This window comes from Canis lupus, chromosome 3 (genome assembly GCF_048164855.1).
Source record: "Canis lupus baileyi chromosome 3, mCanLup2.hap1, whole genome shotgun sequence".
NCBI classification, from domain to species: Eukaryota; Metazoa; Chordata; class Mammalia; order Carnivora; family Canidae; genus Canis; species Canis lupus.
Genome location: NC_132840.1, coordinates 20,432,147 through 20,453,637, shown reverse-complemented (window position 1 = coordinate 20,453,637; position 21,491 = coordinate 20,432,147). Strand labels below are relative to the sequence as shown.

The 21,491-nt window shown below is 42.2% G+C and overlaps 1 protein-coding gene across 2 annotated transcripts in view; it reads right to left on the bottom strand.

The window, feature by feature from the left end:
- The window catches only part of CDH13 (cadherin 13), a 1,001,991-nt gene that overhangs the window by 18,470 nt on the left and 962,030 nt on the right, over positions 1-21,491 (bottom strand). For both annotated transcript variants that reach the window (XM_072819439.1, XM_072819441.1), the window contains one exon: positions 15,672-15,814. In XM_072819439.1, the coding sequence (XP_072675540.1) occupies positions 15,672-15,814 (143 nt within the window). The remainder of the gene's footprint in view (positions 1-15,671; positions 15,815-21,491) is intronic.

Genomic DNA, 21,491 nt, shown 5'->3' with positions numbered 1-21,491 from the left:
AATCCAGGTAGGCCAGTGAGACATGTACTCTAGCAGCTCCTATAAGCCTCCTGTGCCCACCGTTCCAGGAGGGTCACAAGACGTTCCGCCAACACTCAAATTGGCTGTGGCTCAAGCTTTGCTTCCTGGCCTCCGTGGATGCACGCAAAGTCACCCAGTGCCATCGTGGGCTGTGCCCTGCCGCAGGGTGTTTGGAAGGATGGCAAGGAGACGAGCTCAGAGACGTCTGGGAGGGCATGGGGCCTTGGTTGTCATGACGAGTTGCTTGTGCTGATTCTCCAGAGCACATGAAGTCACCAGAGGTTTTTCAGAGAGGCAGCAGGACAAATCCGATCAGAATTATTTTTGGAATCACACTGCTGTGGGCGGGAGATGTTGGACGCTGGAGGCAAGGAGACCAGCAGCAGACTGAATCATGATGTGGGCAGTTTGAATAAGAAAGAAATGCCTTGTCTTGGTTATCAGGCACTCAGATGAGGCTGCTGGAAAAAAAATGATGAAAGGTAGTGGGCAGTGGAAAGACAGGAATTCAGCTCTGACTGTGCGAAAGGCCCCCTAGATTCAGCACGCCCGCCGTGTACAAGTGTGCAGCGCTTAGGAGACACGTTGGTGCTGGGTAGTGACTGAAGACCTGTCAGCCTGGATCCTTTGAAATGGTTCTACCCAACACGATGGTGCAAAATGGCAGAGCGGTAGAGGCCCAGGAAACCCCAGGGTTTCAAGAGCAGCTGGTGGTTTGCAGAAGATAGAGAGGATGTGACTTGGAAGAGGAGGCAATGAGCAGCAGTGAAATGCATTGTGATGCCCCAAAGGATGAGGGGTAAAGAGAAGCCAGGGCATTTCGTTAGGTGGAGGTGACTTGTGACTTCTTTATGAGAGGCTTCCACTAATGGGGAAGAAACCAGCTTGAAGGAAGCTGAGCAGTGAGTCATGAAGAAGTGAGAATAGACATTTTTTAGCGGGGCTGGTGGGAATTTAAATATATCAACACCCAAGGACAATTTCGGAATAAACATTCCAATAAATCTCTGCTAACGTCGCAACACCGACGTCATTCATCAGCAGAAGGATGGCTATTTCTAATGGTGGCACGCCATCAACTTTTGTTGGAGCGAGAACTCAAAAGAAATGCGTAATTACGTTGAGGTTGGTTTTTCACTGTCAGCTTTAGTCATTTGGTTGAATTTCTTTACTGAAAAATTATTTTTCTTTTTTTTATTGAATAATTGAATATTTCAGAGGAATCCATTATATTTTTTTACTCTGAATATATTATGAAGTGCCATCACTTGGTAGAGTGGATGAGAAAGCAGTATGAGTATTTGAAATATGGCTGTAAGAATCAGCCTTTCGTGAACTTAATTATACTACTGTCTTCGCATCCCGGTGTGTTATTCCCAAGGTAGGCTGGTGATATCTTCTTCTGAAGTTAAGTAAAATGAGCATCTTTTTTTCATTGATGAGGTGAAGACTGGACTCTCAAACTCCTCTGGAAAAGAGTCTCTTCCAGGTGACATAACAGGATGGAGAAAAATCAGCGTCCAAAATTCAGATGTAATTTGGAATATAATGACTCTTCACAAGACCATTTGGCTCCAATAGCTCCGGGGGTCCAGGAAATATTGGAGCTTCTGGGTTTCACGACACTCAGCAAAAATCCCTTACCCTTTCTCTCCCCTTTCCAGCAGCCCCCAAGGGACCACTCTGCATGACCAAATGTCAGAAACAAAGCATGGTTGAGACTGGACCCTCCTCTATGGTTTTTCTATTTCAATAGGGAAAAAGCCTCAATATGAGCAAAACTGGGATATGAAGCTAAGAAATGTAATTCCTTCTCCTTGCAGCATCCCCAGAGGAGTCCGTGGCCATGTTCTCAGGATAGATGCTTTAAGGATCAGAGGATGTCCATCCTACAAATGAATGGAGGGATTGCCTGTGGCTGCAGAAACTTCTGTCTTAGATTAGGAGAAGGAAGGGCCCTTGAGAGATGAACCATTCCTGGTAGTGACTTTTAAATGGAATGGGAGGTGGATTCCCCTTCGGAAATTTGATGAAGGCTATGGTCCTGCTTCCAGAGAAATGCACCTACCTCCACACCAAAACACTGCAGATCCTATAAGTACAGCTGAGTGCTTGGTGTTCAGGCAGCTGGTCTGGGATGCCTTTTTGTTCATAGGTATTTTCTCTTATTTTATTCAGAATCCTGACCAAACAGGATTTCCACTTTTGCCAAAAAATACTGAGGTTTTTCTGATAGGATCCATCATACACACACACACACACACACACACACACACACACACACACTCTTTCTCTCTCTCTTTATATCTTGTTAGTAAAAAATACAAGTAAAAACACAGTGTAATCCTAATTTAAAAAAATATATAATTAGAAATAGAAAAAGATTAGAAAGAAATATACTGAAGCCTAAATGGTGATTATCTCTCCAGGTAATTAACATTAAAATAATACTTCTCTTTTTAAAATTTTCTTTACAATAACATAACCATTAAAATAATCAGAAACAGAAATGCAAATTCTAAAGTTATACAGGGATTTAAAAATATTTCACCAACTCTATTTTCTTTTCTCTCACTCTTTTATTTGTTTTTTACAATGAATTGATATTTGGTAAATTTATAGAGTTGTGCTTATTGCTACTACCTAATTTAAGAACCTTTCCGTCACCCCCAAAAGAAACCTTGGGCCCATTTGTACTAACTCTCCATAACTACTTCCAGCTCTAGGCAACCACTGATCTACTTTCTTTCTCTACAGATTTGTGTTTTCTGGACATTTCTGTAAGTGGTACCACAGAGTACATGGCCTTTCATGTCTGGCTTCTTTCACTTGGCATCATGTTTTTGAGGTTCATCCATGCTGTTGCATGAACCACTTCCTCCTTTTTTATGGCTGAATGATACTGCATTCCTGGGTCCATATTTTGTCCATATTTTGATGGACATATGGTCCGTTTCTCCTTTTTTGTCTCATAGGAATAATGCTGTTGAGAACATGTGCATGGAAGGGACCATGTTTTCACATGCTGCGAGGCTCCAAATACATGTCCTTAAGAGAGGCCCTCACCTCAGAAGAGTAGGGTCTCTGGTCTCCCCACAGTTGAATGGGCTGGCTTCAAATGCACAGAGTATTAGGATCTGAACAAGAATTTCAGAGCTAGCTCTGCAAAGTACAGGGAAGTAGTAGATTTTTCTAGTCCCTCATCCCATGTCTTCCCTGAACTGGGTCTAGAGGCAACAGCATGGGTCCTACCTTGGGAATCATGAGTGCCAGTGGTTTAATATGGGGAATAGGAAAGTGAGTTTGCCTAAGTGAGGAATAAAATGCAGGGAAAGAGAGAGACAGAGGAGGGAAAAGCAGGAAGCTCATTCCTGAGCCCTGTGGGCTCTGAGCATCAGGACTGTTCTCCAGTCTGGTATATACAGGTACTCAGTAGATTTTTGAGTTACTTTAGGTTGACTTGAAAAAGCTAATGAAGAATTGCTCTTTCCATACATGTGTCGCATACATTCATATTTCCACAGTTTCCATCTCTATCTTGCTTCTATCCTGAGGGTAGTAATGACCCTGTCTTTATTCCAGGCCTCCCTCATCCTACCGAAGGGAGAAAAAAAAAAAAAAGTCTGTGTAGGATGGGGTCTGTGGAACTGGGGCTCAGGGAAGGGAGTCCACAGCAGTGACAAGGAGAGAGACCTCAGCTGGATGCCTCAGGGAAGCTTGAGGACCACATTTTGGGAGGAAAATCAGGAAGATGGGTTGATTTCAGAGAGCCAAAGTTCACATGTGAGCTCCTGAGAGAAAACGAACACCCTAGCTAGTTTCTGAGGTTTGTTTGTAGGGGCAAGAGGCATGAGTGCAGCAATCTACTCGGCCCCAATTTCCCTTCATGTTTTTGGGCATCTATTGAACCTTCACTAAGCAGCTCTGAGCAAATAAATGCCACATCTTTTACTTCATATGAACAGGCTTCTATACTTACCTGTACCTTTTGCTTACAATGAGAGCAAACCAGGGTTCTTCTAGAGAAGATGATCCTTTGTATTGCTTTGTTTAGCCCATGTTCTATTTGCTTTGGCTTTTCGGTATCAGTATTTACAAATCTGTTTTAGCTTGGGTCTCATAAGCCAAGAATCTCGTTGCTTTTAAATTCACAAGCATTTAAAAAATTGCTTTGTTAATGGAGAGCTTGCCAATTTCATTGTATTTTGAAAACTTTAATAGTACACCAACCCAGAACCTGGCCAGAAAATAGATTTGCAAAATATCATGCCAGGTTTCCACGTGTAATACTTAATGTAGAACTGAGGCAATTATTCACCTAACTCAAACTAAAACATTCTTTCAGCGGAGGCAATAATCTAAAGTCTGAGCTGTTTTTTTTTTTTTTTTTTAATTCAACACTTGGGTTTTTTTTTTTTTTTTTTTTTTTTTTTTTTTTTGGTTTGTTTGTTTGTTTCCACTTTTCCAACTTTAAAGAAAAGGGGAAAAAATTAGAAGAGTTGATTTGGAGGCCATGCTAAACAAGATGGTCTCATTTCGTTCATTCAATCAGTAATCGTAATAGGATGGTCTCATTTCATCTATTCAATCAGTAATTGTTCACTGGGACTCTGCCCTGTGCCAGGCTGGACCTGTGCAGGAAACAGAAGCCCCAGGGCAGGAACAGATTTGTAAATAGATGAAGGACCGGTGCTGGGAAGTATGGGAAAACGTGAGGATAAAGTGTTGTGGGAGCTCGTGTGGCATGATATGGATCAGAAGCCTTTGTGAGGAGATGGCATCTGCGTGTGTAGGAAATGAGAATACTTTTGGAAGTATTCTGGGAGGGAGAAGTTCTGGGAGGAAATTGTATGGCTATTTTGTGGGAAGATGGCCAAAGACTTTAAAGCAGAAGAATGGCTTTGATAAAAGCAGAGGATGCTGCAGGCATGGAAGGAGAGGACTTGCATGAGGTGTGAGGGTGCAGGAAGACCATCTGGGTGCCAGTGCAGTTGGGTGGCGGGACTTGGGGCTGGAAGGCTGGACTCAGGAGCCTGAACACACAGCAGAGCAGGATTGGGAGTGGTGGTGCAGGAGCATTAGGGGGATGGCTTCTAGCCAGGGGCTGTGCAACTGCCTTGCTCTTCCCCAGACTGGGAAATGGGGACTATAGAGGAGAACTAGCTAAGAGACACTTCAGCAGGATGCATGAGGTGGGTATTGCAGGCAATATTTTAGTGCCCAAATCAGCTTCTTTTCCCAAAGAATGTGTGAAAATGTTATGCTGAAGACAGTTGATCTGGCTGGTCAACATGGAAATGTCCTCTTGTCCAGTAGGTGAGTGTTGCCTTAAATCTCGCGATTCGGACAGAGGCATGATGTCCACGTAGAAGGCGGCACGTTCTGTCAATTTTCTTACAGCCTGACTCTGAGTGGAGGGCTCTGTGGCTCAGCCCTTCCCTAGAGAAATGCTCAGACCACCACCATGGCATTTTCTACTTGACCTCAGACACTGATGATTTTATTACAGTAAGTTTAGAAAATCAGTCCAGGAGGCACCTGGGTGGCTCAGTGGTTGAGCATCTGCCTTTGGTTCAGAGAGTGATCCTGGAGTCCTGGGATCAAGTCCCACATCGGGCTCCCCACAGGAAGCCTGCTTCTCCCTCTGCCTACTCTGCCCCCCTCACTGTGTCTCTCATGAATAAATAAATAAAATCTTTAGAAAAAAGAAAAGAAAGGAAAGAAAATCAGTTCAGAGCTCAGTTCAGGTCAGTTGACTTAAATATTTGTTAGGTATTTACTAGATGCTGGGAATTTTGCGTTCATGATTTCTAGTCTTTATAACAACCCAGTAGGGGGAAGGGAGGGAAACTGAGGTGGAGGGAGCATACATCTCACACCAATGAGGTTGGGGAGCTGGCTCATGTCCAGGTATAGCAGAGCACGGGGCCTCCCGCTCTCTCCTCAGACTGTGCTGTGCTGTCAACAAATGGCTCTGGTCGCAGCCTCTCTATTACCAGATCTCAAGAGTTTTTTATTGGGCCATTTTGTCAGTGACAAAATTGTAGCGAGGATTTTCAATGTGATTGATATTTTACTGGTACTTGAAGCAATGAGGAATGATGGCTAGGTCTTCAATTTACTTTTCTTCCTCAATTACTATAACAGCTGAGATAAGGGGTGTTAAACTGGCTTAATTGGGTTGCCATCATAACTAATGGCTTGATTTTATCCAAACTAGCATATTTTAAGAAGAATTAATCTAAATGATCTTACGGCAGCCCCCACGCAATCTAGAACTTGGTGGATCTACAAAAAGAGAAGGACCACGGATCTTTATGTTTGAAGTTCAGATTCCCCCACCCATCCCCAATTTGGGGCAGTTGTTTTTTGGTAGGCATTTCATGATGGGGCTGAACGACATTTTTTTTTTTCTCTTTTAATCAATCTAAATGTGCTCTGCACAGTATTTCAATTTTGAGTCAACTGGCATTATCCGAACATCTATTACACAGGGGACTGAGGGAAAAGGCAGGTCGGGACATGATAGATCTTAGCCTATGAAAAATCATTATCTCAGTGTATTCCATTTTAATCTTACAGCTGTTCTGCTTGGTTCTATATCTGTGTCTTCTTGGGAACCCACATCACATTTTTCACTGGCAGACTCAAATATACTTTACACAAGTTGCTAAGTCATGAGAACATGCTGCCGAATGTAGCGATAATTTGGCTTGTTTTTATGCTCTCCTTCCCCCTATTTTTCAAAAATGAAAATAGATAGGGAATGGGCCACTTTGATAATCATAGCAAGACTTAATATGGATGCTAGAGATAGTGTGGGCTTCCTGGCTCCAATCATCTCACATGCACTGAGCTCCAGGAAAAACTGGGATGGTTCCCCGCCTCCCCTTTTTTCCTTCCTGTATAGCATGAGTGCTGGGAGCGAGGGCACTTGGGACTTTACTGAAGCAAAATATTTGTCTTTAGTGTTTGGAGTCACACTTAGATCTTCTCTGAGGGCGTAAGGGCCATCAATAACAATCACGGAATGCTGAGGCCTGTGCAATTTCAGAACAGGTGGCGGGGGAGAAAGTGGAGGTTAAAGGTAAGAAGAAGGCGGGAGGGCCAGCCTAACAGAATTCTGAGCAAAAGACGGTAAGCCGGGAATCAGCAGCCATCTCTGCCTTTCCTGCCCATGACTATCTCCCGTGGGATTCCTGAACTCTTAGGAGAAATTGCTTGTGATGGTTTTCAGCCCACATAAGACAGCGAGACTAACATTTGACCTTTCTGGTGATTACCTGAGCAGGAGAGCTAATCACACAGGGATTGGCCACTGCTAATTGCTGCTGCTCTGCCCCATTGTCAGCACATCCCCAAAGGGATTCCATCTTACTGCATTCCCGAATGTTCTCTCTCCACCTTGGTATTTTCCTTAACAGTTATTATTTCTTCTCCCTTTCTAAAGACAAGCTTGCACTTCTGTGTTCGTTGAAGTTTTTAACAGAAGGTTTCCTGTACTCTGAAGGCACTATCTTAACCTTTTCAGAAAATCTGGATCACATGAGGTAAATGATATTCATCTCCCAAGATAAAATGCTTGCCAACATGAAAGGTCACACCTTATTAATCTATAGGATTAAGTGTTTTATTCTTCCAATCATTTAACTATAGCCAGTTCTGCTTTAGCAAAACAGAAGCATTTCAGTTATAATGGAACCATGTTGTTAGGTGATTTGTAACTCATTAAAATTGATACCAGTTTATGAAAAGTGCCTTGTACATCCTTGACTGTCCTGTGCATTACAACCTAGCCTCTATATGAAGGGAGGGGCTGATGTGCCTTTCCTCCCCAAACTGTCTAAGCCTGGTCATTGTCAATATTATTGTGAAGGATGGTTCCAGAATCTATATAGACTGACTTCGGGGCTCCAACCAAATAGGTCCAAAGAATTTTTTTGTTTCTGCTAAGCACAGAACAAGTTCCCAGCCCTGCTTCTGACTATCTTTTTGTATCCCTCCATCTTGATCTTGCAATCTCTAGTCTCTAAGAGATACCTAAAAGAAAATTCTCTTTCGGTGCTGCCTTGTGATTATTCTCAACTGGATAAGCCGAGCTGTGTGTGGCAAATTAAGATGGTAGCACTTCTGCCTTTTGCAGGGTATCCTGGGGACCTGAGAATGTGAACTTCGCTTCGTTCCCTCTGCAGACATCCTGCCACTCAGCTTTCCTGGCAGTATCAGCCCATCAGCAGCTGAGACTGTCCTTCCATAGAATGGTAGGATGCTGAGAGTCTATCTCTAGGGTAAACAGGTACTTGGAGAATACACGAATGGTTGGTTACAGCCCTCCTGGGGAAGGTGCAGTGGACCAGGTATGCGCTCTCTGTGTAGTCGTACATTTTTTGGCTTAGTTTTTATTAAAATATAGAAACATTTATATTTCTATAAATATACAGCTTGAAGAGTTTTCACAATCTGAACACACCCATGTAGTCCAATATTATAGGATCAAAAAACATATCCACCAGGTCGTCTAGCAGTAATGATTAGTTTTGCTTGTGTTTGAACTTTATACAGATGGAACCATTCATGATGTGGTTTCCTGATTTGTTCAATACTGTTTGTGAGATTCACCCATGTTATTGTGAATAGTCTCAGGTCATTCATTCTCAGTGTTGCATAGGCTCAATTGTGTGACTGTACCATAATTTACTTGTTGGGCATTTGAATAGCGTCCCGTTTGGGGGCTACTAGGAAGAGTGCCGTTATTAACATTCGGCCACATGCATTTTGGTGAACACATATCCACAATTCTGTTGGATATATAGTTAGGTGTAAAATTCCTAGATCATAGCATGAAGAAAGGTTCAGCCTTAGTTGATACTTTCAGTTTCCAAAGTGGTTGTAACCAAGTTACGCTTCTACCAGCTGGATAGGAGACTTCCAATTATTGCACATCCTTGCCAACACTTGGAATGTTCCAACTTACCAGTTCAGCTGTTTTTTAAGTATGTCACAGAATTGCATTTCATTGTATTTTCTTGATTCATTTGTATTTTCATTTATATCTATATAATTTAATTTTTTATTTCTTTGATTAATGAAGTTGTCATCTCTTCTGTGTTTATTGGCATTTGTTGTGAAGTACAACCCAAGTTCCTTCCCTGGTTTGCTTTGGGTTGTGTCTTTTGCTTACAGATTATAGGATTTCTTTGTATTGTAAATATCTTCTACTTTGTGAGTTATCTTTTTACTTTTTTAATGATATCATTTGATGAACTGAAGTTCTTAATTTTAACATAATCTACTTTTTTTTTTCCATTTTGTGGTGAATATTTTTGCGTCTTGCTTGAAAAATCTTTGCCTATGTCAAGGACACCAATATGTTCTCACATATTTGTCTCCACAAGATGTATTATTTTACCTTCCATATTTGGACCTGTAATATATTTAGAATTGGTTACTGTATATTGTATATGGCCTAAGAGAAGGGTCAGGAAACATTTTTCTTCATATGTGTATTCAATTAACCCAGGACTTTTATTGCAAAGACCATGCTTTCGTATCTGCAGTCACCATGTCCTGGTCACAAAAAGGGACTGAGTGTGTGTGTATCTGTTTTTAAACTCTCTAGTCTACTTCATAAGTCAATTTTTTTTCTGTCTTTGTGCAAACACCACATAATTTTAATTACTGTTTTTTTTCTAATAGGTCTGAGTATCTAATAGTGTAAGTCCTCCAACTTACTCTTCAAGATTGCCTTAGCTACTTTTAGCCTCTTATATTTCCACATGAATTTTACAATACACTTCTCCTTCACCTCAAAACAAAGACCTGAGATTCTGCTTGGTATCACATTGGATCCTTTAGGTCAGTTTGGAGAGAATTTACTTTTCAATAGCATCGAGACTTCCAATCCATAAACGTGGTATATCTCTCATTTAATAGGATTAAAACTTCTCTTAGCAGTGACTTGTGATTTTCAATAGAGTCTTTTTGCTGTATCCTCACATGGCAGGAGGGGCAGAGGAACTCTCTAGGGTCTCTTTTATAAGAGCATTCATCCCACTCATGAAGGTTTCTATCTGCATGACCTAAGCACCTCCCAAGGGCCCTACCTCCAAACACTCTAAGGATTAGTTTCAACATAAGAATTTTGGGGGGACATAAACATTCAGTCTATAGCACTGGCCATCCCATTCTACAATACTTTGTACCTTTAAAATCTGGCAAATGTCTTAAGGATAGAATGGTTCTGTGTTTAAGGTGTGTTTGCTTCCTCTGTTAGCTCTTTGTTTCTGTGAGACCCCAGGAGATTTTGCTCTGTCCTTTAAAGGGCATTTGTCCATGAGGGAAAAGTAGCCATGTGTTTAAAGGCCCTCAGGTTTTCACTTTGTCACGCTAGCTCCACATGACTGTTACAAGCATTTCTGGTTTATTTCCTTTCATCTTGGGCCCTCTACCTGGGTCCAACTTGACCCTCCTCCAGAATCAGAAAAGGCCTCCAGAGTGAAGAAATGGCTGGTTGTCTTATACTTTTTTTTTTTTTTTTTTTTTTACCTCTTTGGTATTTCCATTGATCAATGCCTCCTGACTTATATGGCTCTCCGATGCCTTTAAAATTAAAGTCTTTTAAAATCTAACCTGATTTTCCTAGTTTTTGCAGTGGGAACAGCAGTCTGTTGTATCCTATCTGGAAGATCCTACAGACATATATGTTTTATCATGTTTTGATAAAATGTTTTTATATATCAACATGTTTTGATATAAATTCCTAAGTGACTCTTTGGAGAAAATAATTTTATTTTGCTTTAGCTTTCCTAGTGTTACATGACAAAAAATCCTTATTCTTTCATTCCATCAAATATATTGAATTTCTAGAAATTAAATAAAATCAAATGCTTACTTTGTCTAAAATTGAGACATCAGTTATACTATTAACTTTGATCTAATAGGTAAGTGTTGGTTTTTCCTGGTTAAACATAATACCTAGAGAGATGCTTTCAGTGAGTGACTAAAAGGAAGCTTTAAACAAAAGTTCCTTTGATTTATGAGATCCTTTTAAATTTATGCTCTTTTTACTTTAAGTCTTTGGGGCTTTGTTCAAGATTATCATCTCTAATGATGGTTCTGTGTATTAATGCCAACCTGTTTTCTATTTATCATTACGTCTTCAGGGACATTTCGTCCTTTTGGAAACATCTGTGACACCAGATTTTGAATTTACTTGTTTGATATTAGTATTAAAAGAAATGAGAAGTAGACTTCACACTGTATTTTTCTTGAGGACCATTCTTGGCTGCATTCTTTCCTTTCTATAACCCCCACTGGGGTGAAATTAACATTTATTGAACATTTAATATAGTTTTTGAGGTGAGTGTAGAGGGCACTGCACTTCTCTTTCTCATTTTTCACAACCTTTTAAGTAGGAATTATCAACTGAGCCTCGGTGTTTATAAGCAGCTTGCCTAGTCACATCTGCAGAGGAGGCTCTTGTTTCTGGCAAAAATTAAAGTGTACTTCACTGCTTGTTTTTTTTATGAATAATTGTGTAAAATATTTCATAAGGCAATGACAACTCTATTTGCTGTATTTCAACCTCTTTTCATGCTGTTCTTAGCTGAGAATTTTCTCTACAAGTCCAGAGATTTTTAGGTAGCACAGAACTCTGAAATCATCACTTTAGCTCATCTATAATTGACACTTTTTAAGTCAAACAACATTTTAAACATTCTTGGCTTATTGTCACCCATTGTTTATGCCCTTAACACTCCTGTCTAGGCCTGTTCCTTCTATAAAACTTACCTTTTCTGATGGCTCCCATTTCTTTTGCATGAGTGACTCTCTAAGAAAAACCTCCTTACCTCTATTCCAGTCCCATGGGACATCATCTCAACACCCACCCCATAAAGGCAACATGGGAACAAAGCTTTGAAACCCATTCCATTTCTGTCAATGGAATAGTCATTCCTGGTTTCTGGATTAGAAATCTCAATATCAGCTTTCTCTATGTTGGGTATGTGTTTTTTTCAAAGTCTTGTTTCTTCCTTCCAGATATTTTCTAGACTCATCTTATCTGGTCCATTTCTATCAGCACCAGGTACACCCTAACCCCTGCAACTAAGATACTGGCTATGGCTTTCAACATATTTCCTGACTCTGGGCTCACTCCACCTAAACTCACTTCACTACTTCTTGCTTCTTTTACCCTGATTTCTGCCACAGCTTTAGAATGGCTCCCTGGCTCCCATGTCATCATTGTGCATTTTCTACACCTCCAAAGGAGTTCTCTTTCTAAAGCACAAAAGTTATTCTGAGGGCAAGTAAGAAACATAATCAAATCAAACATCTTGACATAGCATATGGAGCATTTTATATCTATTTCAGGATCTATTCCACAGATCTTTGAGTGTCGGGTCTAAATCAGGAACTATGATTTGAGCTAGGCATTCAATGCAGGACCTAGTACCAACCTCAGAGCAGTGGGTGCCTGGCCATCTCTCTGCTCTTAGCTTTGTACGTTTGGAACCAATCATGCAAGCCTTCTCAGTGTGCATATCCATATTCTTTCAGGCTTCTATTAGAATGCCTTACCTTTTCTAATCCACAAAACTAAAAGGTAATCTACTGACTGAGAGAAGATATTTGCAAAAGACACATCCAATAAAGGGTTAGTGTCCAAAATAGAAAGAACTGATATAACTCAACACCCAAAAAGCAAATAATCCAATTAAAAATGGGCAGAAGACATGAACAGACATTTTTTTCCCACAGAAGACATATAGATGGCCATATAGAAGACACGTGAAAAGATGCTTAGCATCACAAATCATCAGGGAAATACAAATCAAAATCACAATGAGATGTTTTCTCACACCTGTCAGAATGGCTAAAATAAAAAACACAGGTGTTGCTGAGGACGTGGAGAAAGGAGAACCCTTATGCACTGTTGGTGTGAATGCAAACTGGTGCAGCCACTCCAGGAAATAGTATGGAGTTTCCTCAAAAAGTTAAAAATCGAACTATCCTATGATCCAGTAATTGTGCGACTGGGTATTACCCAAAAAATACGAAATGCTAATTCAAAGGGATATATGCACCCTCATGTTTATAGCAGCATTATTTACAATAGCCAAGATATGGAAACAGCCCAAGTATCCATCAATTGGTGAATGGATAAAGAAGATGTTATAAATATAAATATAAATATATATATAATTATATATCTATATAAAATATATATTTATAAAATGGGATATTACTTAGTTATACAAAAGAATGAAATCTTGTCATTTGTAACAACATGGATAGAGCTAGGGAGATAATGATGAGTGAAATAAGCCAGAGAAAGACAAATATCCTATGATTTCACTCATATGTGGAATTTAAGAAACAAAACAAATGAGCAAAGGGGAAAAAAGAGAGAGACAAACCAGGAGACAGACTCACCTATAGAGAACAACTGATGGTCACCAGGGGGGTAGGTGGGGGGGATGGGTGAAATAAGTGATGGGAATTAAGGAGAGCACTTGTTGTGAGGAGTACTGGGTGATGTTTGAAAGTGTTGAATCACTATACTATACACCCGGAACTAATATTACTCTGTATGTTAACTATACTGGAATTAAAATTTTTGAAAAATGGGAATAGAATTACAAAAATGCGCTACCTTTTCTCAACTTATCCTTCATCACTCTGTAAAGATCCCTTTAACCAAGAAGCTCCCTGTGACCAACTCCCAAGGCTGGACAAGGGGCTCTTCTGGGCTTAGGTCCAACAGAATAGTTACGACATTGCATTGTGGTCTTCTGTTTACTAGTCTAACTCCTCAAATCACTCATTAGTGCATGGAGCACAAGGACCATGCATTATTCAACTCTAAGTCTCTAGGACCAAGTACAGTGTGTGTGGATGAATGAATGTCTGTGTGTATCTCATCATGCAATTTCCTCCTTAAGGACTTAGGCAATCTTTTGGCTGCTGGCTCCATCAAGTGACTTGTCTGGATGTTGAGATGTTTTGAGGATATGACTTTTCATGTACATCCAAATGGATTTCCACTTGTTCACTCACAGTGGGTGCAACTCTTCTCTCTCCCTTTCTTACTACCCATGCCACACACTCCCTTCTAGTCTTGATTCCTCTGCTCTGTGTTCTCAGGCACCTCTACCTCCTCCCCTGCCACTTATCCAAACCATACGTGTCTTTCAAGGCCAAACTCAAAGGTTGACTTCATTGTGAAGCCCTCTCTGCCTACTACATGCTGCAGTGATTGTGCACTTCTCAGACACATGATCTCATATGTGATTTGCATGTGGGTGCCCAGAACATGGCGATGGGGTTTGAGAATTCTTAGTTTACCTGTTATTGAGTATAATGAAAGGCATATACAAAAGGCCCTGTGAATATTCATTTTTGATATATGGGACTCGAAACTGAATCTTCAGCCATGAACAGTTGACTTTTAGGAATAATAGGAAAAGCAAAACAAACTTCTTGTGTGATTGACACAACAGACATCTTTGCTTCCCATACCCGCAAAGTCTGACCCCTCATCTTAGCCAATGGCAGATCCTGTTAGCTTTGTGTCTGAAATACAAAGACTATTCCCAGAATCTGACTTCTCATCCCCTCCCCTATCATCAGTCCAAGCCACCATCATACCTAGATTGTCACTGATCTCCTAAGAGGTCCCCATACTTGTGCCCTACTCAACAGGGCAGCATGATCATGTCACACTGCACCCTCCTCAGCACTCGGCCACATCATCCCATTTCACATGCAGTAAAAGCAGAGGGTGGTGTAGAGGCCCACATAAGCCCACATCATCTATGTCTTTACTCCATTCCTGTCCCACCCACTCTCTCTGGTCCAGTCCTCCTGGCCTCCTTGCTCTTCCCTTAGATAACTTCAGTCCTTTCATCTCCACTGCTTTTGTGTTTTTACTCAAATGTTACTGCCACCATGAGGTTTCCCACAGCTGCCTCGTTAGAACCACAGGACCCTGTTGTCTGCTATCTTTTTCCTGTTTTTCCTTGTTTCATACAGAAATAGTATGTTTCCTTTTTCCCCCCCAAAAGTGTATTATGTATTTTACTCCATTTTCTTCCTTCCCCCATGAGTGTATCAGCTGCATGAGGACACTCATTTTTGTTTGATCACTGCCATATCCCCAGCATCTAGAACAGAGTCTGGCACGTGGATGTTGCATTACTAGTATTTGAAAGAACAGCAATTGTTCTGTGATTATGAAGCTCCTAGCTGAGCACACCTGATGTCCCTCCATGGTCGCTTGTGATAACAGAATAAAAGCTGGAGGATAATTCAGTCGTCAAGTTCAGTGATGTCACTAAGTGAAAGAAATGTCCCACAGATGAGAGCATGATGCTAAGATGAAGGATATTAATGTGCCTTCCTAGTCATGGCACCTGCCTAAGATGAAGCACAGTGAGATCACCATTCTGATCTCTCCTGGACAAAGCTCCTAGAATTCCAGGATTTGGGGGTATCACCTCTCTCATTGTGTGTTTGAATGCGTTCCCTGACTCCACACATTTATATTCTTCCTGAGAACATCTCCAAGTGTTACCAGAAGAAATGTAAAATGTAAAAATGCATTTATAACTGAAAAGTATATACTTAGTGGCATTTTAAAAATTACTCACCACTGTCGATTGCCAGGAAGAGGGCAGTGTACACACTGTTGTGAACGAATGGTGACTCACGGTCCAGCACTGCCATGGTGTCAACAGTCCCATTAATGGGGTTAATATTCAGCCAGCCAGCTGGGTCCTTGTAAACAGAATACCTGAAAAAAAAAAAAAGTCCCAAACAACATTCAGATTACACTCAGAATAGGTTCAAGAAATGTTCACTGAGTGGTGGGCAAAAGCTCCCATGCTAGGTGCCAGACAATTATCTTTTTAAAAAATTTACTTATTTATTTGAGAGTGTGCATAAGAAAGAGCGAGCACAGAGAGAGAGGGAGGAGCAGACTGCCTGATGACCAGGGTGCCTGTCGTGGGGCTTGATCCCAGGACCCTGAGATCATAACCTGAGCTGAAAGCAGACACTTAATTGACTGAGCTACCCAGGCATCGTGGTGCCAGATAATTCTTCTTCTTTTTTTTTTTCCACATTTGTTTTTATTTAAGTTTGATTTGCCAACATATAGTATAATACTCGGTGCTCATCCCATCAAGTGCCCTCTTCAATGCCCCAGTTACCCCATCCCCCTGCCCACCTCCCCTTCCTCAACCATTTGTTTGTTTCCAAGAGTTAGGAGTCTCTAATAGTTTATCTCCTTCTCTAATTTTTCCCACTCAGTTCCCCTCCTTTCCAGCATAATCCCTTTCACTATTTCTTAAATTTCACATATGTGTGAAACCATACATCATTTTAGTCACAGTTGTTTATTCAGAAAGTGATGGCAGGCCACCAACTCTGTGCTGAATATTTTGTGTGTGTGCCTCCTTTGTGCCTCATGACAAGCCTGTGAGGAGAGAGCTTGTACTGTCCAGTTCTCAAAGAGACAGAGTTCACAGCTGTCCAACTCTAGTTGTATTTCTCTTTTTTTTTTAAAGATTTTATTTATTCATGAGAGACACACAGAAAGAAGCAGAGACAAGAGAGAGAAGCAGGCTCCCTGCAGGGAGCCTGATACAGAACTTGATCGCAGGACCCTGGGATCACGACCTGAGTCAAGAGCAGACACTCAACCACTGAGCCACCCAGGTGCCCCTAGCTTTATTTCTTTAATACCTTGGGTGTGTCCCATGTGCAAACCCGGTAGGAGAAGCAATGCCATGAAAGTGCAGGGAGGGTGCACAGATGCTTGGAGGAAACAGCCATTATTTCTGACAGAGGGTAACCCTGGGGACCTCACAGAAGATGCAGTGTCCGAACCAAGACCAGAAGAAAGGGTGGGATGTTGTCAGAGAATGAGAGGACAGACAAGTCAGCAAGAGAGAAGAATACAAATTAACACATGGAACAGAGAGATTCACTAGAGTGTAAGCTCCACAGGGCAAGGACATCTGTTTGCTGTCATGACCTAGCTCCTAAAACATTGCTTAGCACATACACAACACTCAACAGACAGTTGCTGAATGAGTATTTATGTTCTAGCATGTGGATGGTTGTGGTCAGGGCCATAGCTTCTCCAGGGGACACCGAAAGTATGTGAGTTTAGAGAGACAGATTATGCAGAATCTGAACCACTATTGTAAGGGGGTTGGGTTCTGGATAATAGGAAACCATCAAAGAATTTTAAAATGTTACTATTTTTGAGGTTGTTGTAAAAGTAATCCACGCTCCTTCTAAGAAGTTCAAACAAAATGTGCATTAGGTAAGAAATGAAAATCCCACCTATCAGGGAGACTCCAACTGAACAAGACTCAGATTTCCTTGAACTGAGTGGCCTGGGTAATGTGGGACTATCCCAGTGACACATGGCAGGTGCACCAACTACTTTTGTACTTGAGCCAGTGAGATGCTAGTCAGTGTTTTCCTGCCACTCCCCACCAATCTTTGAAATATATCCCCTGAGGGGACATGAAAACTCATGGCTCATCAGTCAGGTAAAGATGCTTGGAGTCAACATCTCTGCCATGTACTGCTGGCTTTGGTTCTAAGAACATTTAAAACCTGATTTAACCAACAAGAGTTTGGGACCAATTACCATCCTAGTCTTCTCAGGAAAAGATGTCCACATCCTAATCCCGTGGTACAAACTTTGTAGGTCTAATTAAGGGGAAGATCTTGAGGTGGGGAGGTGCTTTTGGATTACTATGCTATGTAATTGCATATTACTATGCAACTGCAGATGCCCTGATGAGACACCCAGAAAAGAGAAGCCCAGGTGACCACAGAGGTTGAGACTAGACTAATGCAAAGGAGTCTCCCCTAGAGTCTTCAGAGGGAGTGTGGTTCCCCCTTGATTTTGGCCCAGTGAGACTGATTTTGGATTTTTGGCCTCCAGAACTGGAGAAGAGGACATTTCTAGCCTCACCAAGCTTATAGTAATCTGTTACAGCAGCTTGTTACAGTGGCAATAGGAAACGAATACAGTAAGTATAATATCCCCACTTACGGATGAGGAAACTAAAGTACAAACCACACAGCTACCAGGGCCTTAGAGTCTGGATGTGGGTCCAGAGCCCCTGATCTGAACCCCCACACGAAGCTGCTTCCCAGCTAACTTACTGGAGGGTGGTCAGAAGATACTTGCTGAATTTTGAAAACAAGCTACTTTCTGAGAATAGAGCGAGGATGACTCCAAACACAATGGGTTAGATTCTTCACGTGCAGCTGGGACCCAAGGGGTTGTCCACAGGTGTGTGGTCAAGGAGAAGGGGACTCGCCATCCCTGACTTGGAGGCAATCTTGGGGGCCTTACAATGTGATTATTACCTGAGGGAGGCTGTGGTCACAGAGAGAAGGGGTGGTCAGCCTGGCTCGTTGAGAAGGGAGCAGAGGAATAAGAAACCTCTAGAACAGCCTCCAGGAGCCTTCTGGTAGCCGTTCAGCTGCCCCATGACACCACTGCACCCGTGGTCCCAACTTGACTACCAGCTGGGGAGACCCTCCGATTGTTCCCAGGCTCTGCTGCAGCCTTAGCAGCAACCCCTGGACATCTGGGGGCCTCCAGGAGGGAATTACAGAGCCTCTGACATAGAGTCTCACTTTAGTGCACAGAGAAAGACTCTTTTTTTCAGGCCCTGGTGAATCTGGGTCATGTGAACAGACCCAAGCACCTCTGTGTGCATCAATCACATCAAATCAAATTGTGTAAAAGTAGGTGAGCCAGACCTTGCACTGCTGAACAACACTAGGAAGTGGGCCTTGCTAGTGCTTCCTACAAGGCATCAGGTCTAGTCTTTCTAGAACAGCCTCGGGTACAGTACCCTTTCATAATAATGGTAACAACAGCGGCTTCCAACACTAAACTGAGTTCTTTCTATGCACCAGACACTTTTCAGGGGGCGTGCTGTATCTACTCTTTCAGCCCTCACATCAACCCTGACAGGTTGATAATATCATTATTCCTATTTCATAGATGGGGAAACTGAAAAGATGCTGGATGCTATCGACCTTTTCATTGTGTTACTTTTTTTCTATTAAATTCCAGGCCGTAGATTTCTTAGTTTTCATAGAACTGATAGATTTTATCATTAAAAATCTACTTGAATATTAAAAAAACCCTTAAGTAGAATCTTTATTTTGTTTTTAAAAAGGTACCATTTGACTTCTTGCCAAGAAAAAAAAAAAAAAACTATTCCAATGCAAAAACAAACCAACAAAACCAACCCAGAGAGACGAACCACTTTGCCAAGGTCAAGGTTAGGGGCTAGAGTGCGTGGCGATGTTGGGATCTGCACCCTGGCTGTCTGGTGTGCCAGTCTGCTCTTAACCTCTGCAATGGCTATGCCGGGTCATGTACGTTCTCAGCTGTTCCATGAGAGTAAAAGACTTGGATGTCAGAATAAAAAAGACCTGGATTCTCACTCTGTGACCTTGAGCGAGCTACTTGTCTGTTTCTGTTGCCTTGGTGAGGGAGGAAAATCCCAGGGCCTCACGGGGGAGCTGTGAGGGCCAGAGGGACCTGGCACGAAGCGTGTGGCTCCCAGCAGAGCCAGTCGGACCGCTGATGTGTGGCTGTGGTCCACTGGGGTTGGGTCCAGTATGGGACCCTCACTGTCCCCTGGAATGTTTTGGGAACCCCTGGCTCAGCGAAGCCCTGGGGAGATGGCATTCTGTAGGTGAGGCAGTGGTGGGAAGCACATGGGGAAGGAGTAGAGCTAACGTAGTTTTTCCCACATTCCCTTGCTGCCTCAATGATCATTTCCTTATTTCTTGAGAATGAACCATTTTAAAAACACCTGTCTTTCATTTTGAGAGCAATTTACGCCTTCGCCTGCAAAATTCCTGTCTTCTAAGATTGGGCTGAAATGCCTCCTCCAGGTCGCCCTGTAAGAGCTTCCCGTTAGAGGCAGTCACTTCCTCTTCTGTCCCTTGCTGGGCATGAATACAGACTAACCTGTTGGAGTGTAAGAAGGGCCTTTGTAGGCCTGCTGCCTTCACCAAACTGTGCTTTGTCAGGATGAGGTTCAAGTGGGTTGTATGAGTGCATACGTCCTGTGCCTGGCCCTGGGCCAGACTCAGAACCATTTCTGTGGTTCCCAACAACCAGATGAAGTTGGTATCATCCTCGCTTTAAAGGTGAGATGACCAAGATTCAGAGGGGCTTAGCAACTTGCCCAAAGCAGCACAGCGGAAGTGGCAGAGCTGGAATTCCACACAGGGGCACCGGATGGCAGGTGCTGGACCTGAAGCAGGTTGGTTTGTTACTTATGCTCATGGCCACATGTTGGCCATTCCACGTCCCCAGGGCCAGGGAAAGTGCCTGGCACCCGGCAACACCCAGGGTTGCATCCTTCCTGTCGGGGGCAATAATCACAGAAATGGGGAATGTGAAGAAAGGTAACATTTATTTCCCACCTTACCAGGTAACAAGCTCGCAGTTGATCCAGAAATGACTTGTGGTAGTTCCATGTATTTGAAATAATGAAAAATTTAAATGGACCGTATTTTATTCCTGATTACTCAAATCAGAGTTCAGAATATAAATAAAAACAGAATTAAATGATCGAGGCTTTCATGTTGGCAAAGAAACAATACTCTTTGTTTCTCCCTATCATGGTTTTGGTCTCATGATGCTACTGTTTCGGGGTATGATGAACAATTTTGCTTCTTTTCTTGGATGCGGAGTAGTGCTAGTCAGCGGAAAACTTACAGGACGTTAACTCAGGGACTGTCCCCTAAGAACGATGTCCAGTGGAGTTAGGCCTCCTAGAGAGAGCAAGGGCTTGAGGGTTTTACACAATAGCCACTCAGTGTTTTTCTTCCCTAAAAAAATCCTGCTGCCTGGGTGACTCTACTATTTTTTTTTTTTTGAGCATTAACATCCAATTTATTCTCTTAAAAACAACAACAAATTTATTCTTCAATATTTAGTTTCTCACATTGCTACCAAGTAAGTATTCATTGACATCATTTTAAAGCAGGGCGGTTCCACAACCACTCCCTGCATTTTTGGTGGGTTTACTTTTGTGTTTTGTTTCCCTCCCTGCATTGTTTAACCCCAGCTCCCAGTGTGACAGGGACAGGCAGGTTCCTGTTAATCACTTACTTTTTCAGACTACACCTGGAATTAAGAAAGATTTGTATCCAGGCTCTGCTGCTGACTTGCTATGGGCTTTGGGCAAGTTACTTGCCCTCCCTGGGCTCCTGGGTCCCTTTTTATCAATGACAGGCTCTGCCCTACCCACCTCTCAGAGGCACAGAAGCACTGTTCAAACAAACACGTCCACCATCATTGCCACTCATGAGCTAGGAAGAAAGACACTCAGGTAGGGACACCTGGGTGGCTCACTTGGTTAAGCATCTGACTCTTGATTTTGGCTCAGGTCTGATCTCAGGGTCGT